The sequence below is a fragment of the Mustela nigripes genome, chromosome 13, assembly GCF_022355385.1.
Source record: "Mustela nigripes isolate SB6536 chromosome 13, MUSNIG.SB6536, whole genome shotgun sequence".
Lineage (NCBI taxonomy): Eukaryota > Metazoa > Chordata > Mammalia > Carnivora > Mustelidae > Mustela > Mustela nigripes.
This window is the reverse complement of record NC_081569.1, coordinates 22,247,794-22,259,130: the sequence shown is the minus strand read 5'-3', so window position 1 is coordinate 22,259,130 and position 11,337 is coordinate 22,247,794. Positions and strand designations below refer to the sequence as shown.

Genomic DNA, 11,337 nt, shown 5'->3' with positions numbered 1-11,337 from the left:
TGTGTGTGTGTGTGTGTGACCAGTATAGGTGAGGAAGCCAGTAGTGAACTTAGTAAATAAACTGATCATTAAAAGGATTATAAGAAGTACTACAAACACCACTACACATATACGTTCGATAAATTAGATGAAATGAACCAACTTTTTAAAAACTACAGAGTAACAAAACTCATCCAACCTGAAAAAGATAATCCAATAGACTTACAATAAATGAAACAAATGAACTTATAGTTGTAAACCTTCTGAAAAAGAAATCACTAGTTACTGATAGTTTCATATAAAATAAATTCTACCAAACATTTAGCAAAGAAATAAAATCAACTGCACACATGTTCTTCCATAAAGAAGAAGAGGAGGGAACATTTTCAAAATAATTTTATAAGGCCCTAATGTCCTGATATCAAAACCAGATAAAGACACTACAAAAAAGACTACTACAGACCAATAGCCTTGATTAACACAAACAAAAGAATATTCAATAAAATATCAGCAGATTAAATTCAGCAATATGGAGCAAGAATTATACACCACAAACTTGAACCCAGGGTATGCTTAAATAGGATTTATCTTCAAGATTATTGTTAAGGATGAAGCAATCTATTTTAATATGTCCCAGAAATAGATCCAGTGAGGAAAGTCATATGATAGTTTGGAAAGAAGCTTAAATGACCTAGACCTGCTGGTAGGCTCTGTCTTTCTTCACTCCTCTCTGCTTGTCACTTTTGTGGTTCTCAACTACAAACTGTACTGACCATAAAAGGGCTTTTGGCAATGTATGGGAAGTTCTGCTTTTTTTTTTTCTTTTCTTACACTTTACTTTTTTTTCCCCATATCTGGAGTACTTTTATACATTCGTGATAGGGACAGAGGTGTTAATGTCTGTGGTGTGTGCTATACCATCACACAATGAAAAATTATCTTATCCTCAAGAAAGATGGTTCCCTTTGAAGAATCCCACTCTAGGTGCTCTCTCAACGTGATGATATTAATAGCTTTATCTCCAAAACTTCTTTTTTCAGCCCAGGGCTCTTTTCTGAGAGTTATATCCAGATTTACATCCAGATATCTGCTAGACATGTCTACTCTCTTTTCTCAGGTACTTATCTACAAGTAGTTTTGTGAGGTGGAACCTCCATAGCCTAGCCAAGGGGCACTGCTCAATCCTAAACAACCCCCAAGAAAGAATCCTGGCCATCCCTGATATTCACAGTTTTCTTACCTTTTCTTATTGTTTATGCCTTCCCTTTCCCGTGTTCTATTCTCCTTGGCTATACTACAGCTCCTTGGCAGTGCCCATTATATATGTGCCATAACATTATTCATAATAATCATTTAATTATCAATTCATTTGTCTGTTTATGATCCCTTTTTTCAGTATAGATTGCAGAAAACACATCTCTCCTCATTATATCCCCAGGCCCAATGCTTGAAATGCAGTGTTTAATAAATAGTTGCAGAAAGATGATAAAATGAAAGCCATCATCCTATGTCACGAGGAGTCCCACAGAAGATCCCCTAATCAGTATCTCTTCTTGTCCACCTGCCCCCAATCCCAGTCTTAACCCTGATCCTGGCTGACCTTTACAAAAGACATTCCTGACCTGGATAGTTCCTGAGAGTTAGCAAGCTGCACTGTGGGTCTGTGAAGGATTAGAAGATTTCCCTTCAGTGAGTGCCCTTGGCCTCAGTTGGATAGGCATGTGTGGTGCCGCCCTAGGGGCACTTGAGAGGATGAGGGGCTAGGTATGTGCCCCCTTCTTCCGCCTCCCAACTACGGAAAGCAACATTGCCTCTCCCTGCTTACTAGTTTTTAACACAAAAGGGCCAGCCTGCCAAATAGCCCCAGTGCAATTGGTTTCCTCTCAGACTGAGCTACTTTTCTAAAATGCAAATCTTTCATGCACATGATAGTCATTGCTCAATATTTGCTGAACACATTCATGTGAGTTCTCTGTTTCAATTCCTTGGCCTCAAGGCATTTGGGGCCCATATGGGGGCTCCAAGGTGGAGGTTGCTGGCTATGTTGACAGGAAAGAGCCAGAAGGATTCACATTTCATTTGGGGCCTCTGGGCCTCTTCACTGTGAGCATGCGTGCTGTCCACTGGAAGCTCTGGAGTGACCCCCCTTCCTCTGTTCACTATGGAAACCAGTGCCAGGACAGGCTTCTCCTCCTATTCCAGAGTCTGCCAAGAACAGCCTATTCCACAGCTGTGTAATGTGGAACACATTACAGGGTCTGAAGTCTCCCATCAGCAAAAGTATCTTTACCAAAATATTTTAAGTTATAATTTTTCCGTATACTTCCTACACCCATGGAACTTTTATATACTTACAGAATCTTGATTTAATGAGTAGCCATTCATTAGTGTATTTGGAGAGATATTTTACTTTACAGGCTTTTACTTCTACACTGCCAGTCTTTAACGACTCATTGCCCATATCAAATAAATCTGATCCTAGAGATACCCAACAAGTGTGATTTATCCTCAGCATTCTCAGGGCATCACTGGAGCTACAGCTCCAAATTTTGACCCATAAGTTAAAGAATTTGTAGATGTCTCATGAGTATCCACTTCCTCTTATTTCCCATGGTGTCATCTTTGCCTTTTCTTAATATTCTGAAGGTCTGCATGTCTGCTTCATGAGTAGGCATCTTATTAGGTAACTATCAAGCTACTGACCCTTTCCATGACACACGTGCAGATATACATTTTCTCCTTGAAGGTTTCCCCAAGCTTTACTTTTTTCTTACCCTCCCCAAATGAATTTTCTTCTTCATAGGAAATAGAGTGTCTTCAGCAGAACTTTCCCTGGGAAGGCAATGTTATCATTGCCTAAAGAGCAGGGATAAAGTTGGGCTTCATTAGTAAGCAGTACTAGGAATCTCCTCTGTATATGGTTTCAACCTTGGGCATCAGTTTCGATGCTTCAAACTCTCTGATCCTACTCCCTCATAAAGGTCATATATGGGCACTGGTACAGTATTAAGCAACCCTACCATCTGAAGTGAGGAGTGAAGTGAACTGTGATAGAGGTGAGAGACTACTATTGGCCATGGGAAACTTCACCAGAATGAGTTCCATTCCAGCTCAGACAGCAACTAAAATCAAAGAAGCTTTCTAGCCAGAACTCCCATATCCTACTGCAGTAAGACCTTTTATAATATTATAATTGTGTTTTTATAATTATTTAAAGCTGTTTTCATATGTTTTATATATAAATGTTTTTATACTTTTATAATTGTTGTGTTCAAGCTTGCAATTTAACTTCATGAATCTATTAAATCTAGGAGGATGAAATATGAAGATGTAATTTTCATAACCTCACAATGGCAAAAATTATGGCTCATAGCCAAAGCTGAGGTGAGATTTAAATAAGAGGCTCAAACACTTTCAGTATTAAAAATACCTTAAATGGGGGCGCCCGGGTGGCTCAGTGGGTTGGGTCTCTGCCTTCGGCTTGGGTCATGATCTCGGGGTCCTGGGATCGAGTCCTGTGTCCGGCTCTCTGCTTGGCGGGGGGCCTGCTTCCCTTCCTCTCTCTCTGCCTGCCTCTCTGCCTACTTGCCCTACTTGTGATTTCTCTGTCAAACAAATAAAATCTTTAAAAAAAAAACTTAAATGAACTAAGTATTTAACCCAAATAGAAAAAAAAAATCCAAATTCAAGAAAATAAGAAGAAAACTAATGAAGATACAATGGAAGAAATAAGAAATTTTTTTTAATTTGAGAGAGAGAGAGAGAGCTAGGGAGACCAAAATGGCAGAAGCAGGGGGACCTGCAGAAGGAGAGGGAGAAACAGGCTCCCCACTGAGCAGGGAGCTTGACCTAGGGCTTGATTCCAGGACATCGGGATCATGACCTGAGCCAAAGGCAGACAATTAACCAACTAAGCCACCCAAGCACTTCAAAGTAACAATGATTTTAAGAGGAAAAAGGGCAGTAAATTGATTTGATAGCTATTTTTTATAGCCATGTTCAAGTAATAAAAATAATAAATATAGCTGGCACAACTACGTCTATAAGACGTAATCCAAAAACCAGGAATCTATAAATTACAGGAATAGAAGGAAATGATATGCAGGAAAAGGTCCCACTAAGATATACCTGAGATATCTGCAGGAATTACCTTTGTGAAGTGGAAGATTAAGGAGTTCTATCAGAGGCATTGTCCTGCCAAAAGTGATCCAAGCATGAATATCCAAAGGTAGAGAAAGAGCTCTTTGAAGCCAATCTTCTTGTGAAGAAATAAAGTGAGAGATGAAAAAAGTGATACCAGCAAATAAAAAGAGGACTCTGGAAATGCCAAGACAATATTTTAAATATGCTTTGGGTTTCAAGTGATAATAACATTCTCAAGACAGCACATTTAAGAAGCTGTTGGCTTTAGGAATCCAGGAAGGGCTGAAGGACCACATTGGTTCAGAATAGGGATTCTGATCAGCCTGAGGAAGCCTGGATCCAGGGGCTCTTACACCCACCCCTCTCTTCATAGAGGCTTCTCTGGGAGTGTCGGCTTTGTTTTTGCCCAATGTGGATCTAATTTTCTAAAATTAAAGCAAAACAAAACAAAACAAAAAACCCACAAAACACAAAACAACTGTAACAACAAAAACAAAAAGTACACATACACAACCACGTTACGTTGCATCTGGTTGTTGGTTATGAGGGAGACTGCCAGGGATGATCTATGGGACCCGTGTTAAAAAGGAAGTCTTTTCTGGGATTGCGGCTGCTCCATGGGACCAGTCAGTTGTTGAGAGAAGGTGGGTGTGGGGGTTCTGTGAGAACCGGAAGTTTTCACAGGAACACAGAGCAGAGGCCATAGCAGTCATCGGGGAGGGAGGGTGCCAGGCAGATAGGGGAAAAGTTTGTGCTAATAAATATGACCATCTTTATATGATGGGATCTTGATGGAAAAACTAAAAGGAAACTAATAGGACCCAAAGGAAGTAGGAAACCAAAAGACCCTGGCAAATGTCATTCGTATGTCATATCCAAGAAAGTTCTATTTGTGCACGTGTTGACTAAATTCAGCATTTCTCATTTTATGACCTCTGATGTGGCAGAGACTCAATTTTTATTGGTAGTTCTCAGTTTCCAATCTCAGTCATGGTCTTCACGGTTTACATTTTGTTGTTGTTGTTGTTGGGCAATCCTGATTGTTCTCTAGGTTTAAATTCTCACACTCATCATCACGAAACTGAAGTTTACACGCCAGTCTAGAACTTTCTCTGGGACTTTTACACCTACCCTCACCCTGGATAGACGCAGTCAAACATTTTCTAAGAAACTTACCTCAGAAACTTAAACTATCATCTTTCCTCTTAAACTTGCTCCTCCTCCAGTGACCATCCATATCCCTCCCCTCCTCCCCACCACCATCTCTACCCAAATGGGACACCTTCAGGTCACCGGCCCCCCCTCATTCTGGCAACCCTCCACTACCTCTAAGGGGCCTCAAAAGACACCCGCCCCGTCGGGCTCTCAGCCCCGCCCGCGGCGGCCCGGCTCTCGGCCTGCGGACGCGCAAGCGCAGTGGCCGGTCGCGCCGCCGCCCCGCCCCGCCTGGCTGCTGCGGAAGGCGCCGCGCGCAGCAACGCGCACTTCCTCTCCAGGAGTCCGCGGAGGGAGTGCAGGCTCGAAGAGCTCCTGGAAGAAGAGGCCCTGCCCTTGTCAGACGGAGCAGACATGTCCGAACAAAGTAAGGATGTGTGCGACCCCAGCTCTGCAGCCGAGGCCTCCGACTCCGAGGTGAACAGCAGTCCTGGGGTTCCCGGGGGGCTCTCCCCGCCCGCGTCTCAGGCCGCGATCCTCGCAGGGCCAGAGACCCCTCCTTTAGGCCCGACCGACGCCCCTCTGGCCTCGCCTCCACCTCAGGCCCCAAGCGAAGAGGGAGACCCGAAGGCCCTGCAGCAGGCCTCGGAGGAAGGCCGCGCCCACCAGGCTCCGAGCGTGGCCCAGCCCGGCCCAGCACCGCCAGCCCCTGCCCAGCTGGTGCAGAAGGCGCACGAGCTCATGTGGTACGTGTTGGTCAAGGACCAGAAGAGAATGATCATCTGGTTCCCAGACATGGTGAAGGATGTCATCGGCAGTTACAAGAAATGGTGCAGAAGCATTCTCAGGCGCACCAGCCTCATCCTCGCACGAGTGTTCGGGCTACACCTGAGGCTGACGAGCCTGCACACGATGGAATTTTCGCTAGTTAAAGCGCTTGAGCCAGAGGAGCTGGACAGGGTGGCGCTGAGCAACCGCATGCCCATGACAGGCCTCCTGCTGATGATCCTGAGCCTCATCTATGTGAAGGGTCGCGGCGCCCGAGAGAGTGCGGTCTGGAACGTGCTGCGCATCCTGGGGCTGCGGCCCTGGAAGAAACACTCCACGTTTGGAGACGTGAGAAAGCTCATCACCGAGGAGTTCGTCCAACAGAATTACCTGAAGTACCAGCGCGTACCTCACGCGGAGCCACCTGAGTACGAGTTCTTCTGGGGGTCCCGTGCCAGCCGTGAAATCACCAAGATGCAAATCATGGAGTTCCTGGCCAGGGTCTTTAAGAAAGACCCCCAGGCCTGGCCCTCCCGGTACAGAGAAGCTCTGGAGGAGGCCAGAGCTCTGCGGGAGGCTGATCCCAGTGCCCACTGCCCACGCAACAGTGTCTCCGAGGACTAGCAAGGTCTGGAGGCAGATGTTGATGGTTTCTGACCCTCACCAGGGCGGTGGAGGGGTGGGGGTGGGACATTAGAGTATTCAGGATTTACAGTGCAGTATTTCACGTGTAACTTTGTTTTCAGTACAGTGCTTTTATACCTTTTAATGCAATGTTGTATTCATTTCAGTACTGTTAGATAGTGTGTAGGATTTATGCATGTTTGTTTAAGTAAACTCGGTTGGTGCTTTTGCTTTTGTGCTACCTTTCTTGAATTTTTGTACCAGAGACGTGCTAAACCTATGAAACGCATTGAGAAATTTTCCATCTTATTCTTTTATATGGAACGGATGATGTGTATTAGGGTAGATTACTTCTGGAGAGTTTGGAGGAACTCCCCAGTAAAGCTGGCCTAACCGACAGAAAAGTCAAGGCCCCTCTCTTTATGACCTCGCTGGGCACAGGAGACATCCGTGTGGAGTGCAGTGATGTGAACTGAAATGGTCTCAATGTGGCACTTGGCACACTTCACTAAACACAAATACAACCCCACCATGAGTAAACTTTAAAGTGAACATTAAAGATTCTTGTGATACAATCATTTTTTGAAAAGTGTACTTTATCTTTTTAACAAAATACTGTGGGTTGGTAATAAGACATTTTACCAAATGTACAAATATGATCATTTCATCTAATAGAATGGGAAAATCACTGCTCATCATTACTCATAAATGTATGGTTTATGTTTTTTAAATGTAACTTACATGTTCCTAACAGACAAATACAGAAAAGTATAAAAACTACAAAGCAAAAATGTTTATAATTACACCACCCAGAAACAAGTGCTAATATTTAGAGTAACTTTTCTTACATTTTCTACATTTTATTAAAATTAGTTCTCTTGTAGGCACTTAAGAGTGGGGCATGGTGCTAAAACCCTTTATGTGTATCTTCTCTTTGTCGTTAATACTTAAAACAGCCTTTGAGGCAGGCACTTACTGTATCAGCACCATGGAGGAAATGGGGGGAAAAAGTATGTAACTAACTTTCCCCAGATCATAAAGTTTCGTGAAAGGAAGTGCTAGGATTTGAACCCAGACAGAATGAGTCCTATTCCCCCCTCCCCACCTGCCTACAACTGTCCCACACCTCCTGTTTTTTATCTTTTTTTTTTTTATATTCTAAGTTATAAAATGTACTCTTAGCTCCCTACCCCCAAGACACAAAGTCACAGATATGAGGCTAGGGATTTAATTTTTCTAATAAATATTGCATTAATCTTTTCGAGAAAACAATCTTATTCTGAGCGTATGCATTAAGAAACTTTTGTTTCAGTGAGATTAATGGACTTAACCAGATCATATTACTGCTTAGCAGTGAAGCCAAGTTTTGAAACATGGTCTTCCCTGAAAGACTGAGGTGAAAAGTGCCTTATCTAGACCACTGATGCCAGAGGAACACACATGAGATGCCTGGGAGAGGGAGGTGGATTTGGGTGGGAAGTTTGCCTATTGGGACATCTGTGATCCAGCAGTTAACTGAATTGCAGTGGCTTCTAGGCAGTCCCTCCAAGGGTGGAATGGGGTGAAGAAAGATTTGAGGGGCAATGGGGAGATAAGTCACATTATGCAGCTTTCAGTCCTACAAGGGAGTGGGGCAAGAAATGACCCTTTAATAAGAGCAGAAGTCCTTCAAACTTAAGAAGTCTGGAAAAGATTGTGTCAAAGCCAGAATCCTTTCTGGGTAAATACATGTAATAAAGGGAACACATGTGACATCACCCTCTAAAGAAGTAAATGGAGTTATATTTGGGTGAGGGAATTACAGTCTGGATTGAGAGCTAGGATTCCCAACACTTAATGGTATATATAATGGAATATATATATATATATATATGTATATATATACATATATATATATTGGGGGCTAGGGCAAAGGGTGAAGGAGAGAGTCTTAAGGGGACTCTGTCCTGAGCACAGAGCCCAACATGCGGCTTGATCTCATGACCCCAAGATCATGACCTGAGCCAAAACCAAGAGTTGGATGCTTAACAGACTGAACCACCCAGATGCCCCTTAATGGCATAACTTAATAGGTAGAAGCCAGTGCTAAAAATGCTCAGGAAGCCTTGTATGCTCGGAAGAAATCCTTCCCCAGTTTAGTAGACTTAACTGTGAAATCTCCCATGGCAGAGACATTTCTGCAATAACTCAGGCAGGGACTTTGATGCCAACATTTACCCAGAGCCAAAGTATCTATATAGAAATTTTAGAAATGTTAAAAAAAAATTGAACTTCCTTCTCACCCCAAAGTTCTCTGCAAAATTAAAATTTAAAAATCTCTTTAAATTTAAAATAATGGGGATATCCAGAGTTTTCCATTTCCGGTGCGGGGTCATAGCTGTCACTCCTGCCGTGACAGGGTGCTGGTCATTTTCTCTAATGTCCTATTGCTGTTCTCACTGCTCCCTTGCAGCAACTGTAACTCCTGTATACTTTTTTCTGTCAAACCCAGAGGTCACGAGCAGGCAGTCCTGGACCTTCCACTTAACTCCCTGTGTTTATATTGACTTTTCCTCTCTGCTATCAGAGACAAAGCTCCCCCAAGCTCATAAACACAGGCACAATATCCATGCCACAGAGGAGTGAACCTCTGGAGGAAGAGAAAGACCATGATGTCAAGAAAGATGAGGAGCTGACCCCAGCAAGTCACGTGGGCAGGGGCTGTTCAGTTCTTATGCTTTCCCAGAGGCAGCCAGACCTGAAGGAAGAGGCTTTCCAGCATGCAGCAGTGTTAATCCATGATATTTGACTGCCTCAGCATGAGGCATCTGAAGGACCATTCAATACCTTTCTTATATTTTAACACAGGGCACAAATAAAAGGTTGGAGGGCTTGTCAAATATCCAAAAGGCTCACCTCCAAGGTGCTGGGAAAGGTTATTCATGGAAAGGAGTCTGCAAATCCTTGATATGCATCTTGTATGACAGTGTGGTGAAGTTCAGAATATTATGGCTGGGAAAGGATTCCTAAATTGTCATAACATGGGGTTTTTTAATCTGTTCTGCCCACTGGAAACACTCTTTCTTTCTTTCTTTCTTTCTTTCTTCTTTCTTTCTTTTTTTTTTTTTGTTTTTACAAATGACACACACATATCTCATTATAATCAGCTTCATTTTATTAAAGGCATGGAGGACAAAAAGGGACTTTGTAAACTTAATATAAAATACAATGCCACCTGATCTATTCTGAAAGAGGAAAATGACATTTCTAGCATCATTATTAAATTGGGAAAATGTGTTTCAAATAAACATGTTATGGAGTTTAGTATTTCCTCTGCTTGAAAAGCCTTCTATAGCCCCTCCACCTTGAGCCTTCACCTGATCAACTCACGAACCCCACTTCTACTGGGAATACTCTCGCAGCCTTCAAAGCATAGCTATGTTCTCCCAGTAGTACTGTTCAAAATATGCATGCTATTTATAAATCTATTTATTCTGTCTCTCTCTTCCTGGATTATTACATACTTAAAGATAAAAACTCTATTTGTCATTTTTACCATTTCCTTGATCCTTAACTTAGGGACTGACATACATATTTGATAAATATTTGTTATATGAGTTAAGAAACTCAAAACTTATAATTATAGGAGACCTACTACATGACACAGTGAAAACAAAACCAAACACAGAAAATAATGATCAACCACTCTGTAGTAGAGGAAATAGGGACAAGTTGAATTTAGTGAGAAATTTTCAAGTAAAATAGGGTAAACAAGAATTTTTTTTGATAGTTCTCTGAATACACTAAGAAATTGAGCCAATACCTAGCAGGATTTTATATACCTATTTGATTTTTGTTGATATATAATTGACATACACTATTCTATTAGTTTCAGGTGAACAACATAATGATTTGATATATTTGAAATGATTACCACAGTAAGTTTAGTTAACATCCATCACCACACATTGTTAATTTCTTTTTCTTGTGATGAGAACTTTTTTTTATTTTACAATTTTTTATTATTGAATTATAGTTGACATACAATGATATATTAGTTTTAGGTGTACAACACAGTGATCTGACAATTCTATGCAATATGCAGTGTCCACCATGATAAGTACAATATAGGGAATATAGTCAATAACACTGTAATAACATTCTATGGTGACAGATGGTGATTACACTTATCATGGTGATGGGGACTTTTAAAATCTCATGAGCACTGGGTGTTACACACAACTAATAAATCATTGAACACTACATCAAAAACGAATGATGTACTATATGTTGTCTAATTGAACTTTATAAAAAATAAAATTAAAAAATAAAAAATAAAAATATCTGCTTTTTTAGAAACGTTCATATATGCAATATTGTATTATTAACTAGTCACCAAGGTGCACATTACATCCCCAAGACTTATAGGTGGAAGTATGTACCTTTTGAACACCTTTACCCATCACACCCCACCCCCAACCACCATCTCTGACAACCATTAATTCATTCTCTGTATCTTTAATTCCATTTATGGGGAACCTGGCTGACTCAGTAAGTAAACCATACAACTCTTGATCTTGGGGTTGTAAGTTTGAGCCCCTCGTTGGGTGCAGAGATTGATAAAAAAAATTTCCATTTATAAGAGATATCATATGGCATTTGTATTTCTCAGTCAGACTCATTTCACTT

The 11,337-nt window shown here is 41.7% G+C and overlaps 1 protein-coding gene across 1 annotated transcript; it reads left to right on the top strand.

Moving 5' to 3' along the window:
* The first annotated feature begins 5,551 nt into the window (after nucleotides 1–5,551).
* NDN (necdin, MAGE family member) lies at nucleotides 5,552–7,247 on the top strand. The gene has a single exon (XM_059418486.1). It carries the CDS (start codon nucleotides 5,692–5,694, stop codon nucleotides 6,667–6,669), a length of 978 nt encoding a protein of 325 aa, XP_059274469.1. The 5' UTR covers nucleotides 5,552–5,691; the 3' UTR covers nucleotides 6,670–7,247.
* Nucleotides 7,248–11,337: the final 4,090 nt, after the last annotated feature.

Bases quoted from the DNA above. Each gene is read 5' to 3' on its own strand.
- NDN (XM_059418486.1), top strand. From the start codon at position 5,692: ATGTCCGAACAAAGTAAGGATGTGTGCGACCCCAGCTCTGCAGCCGAG.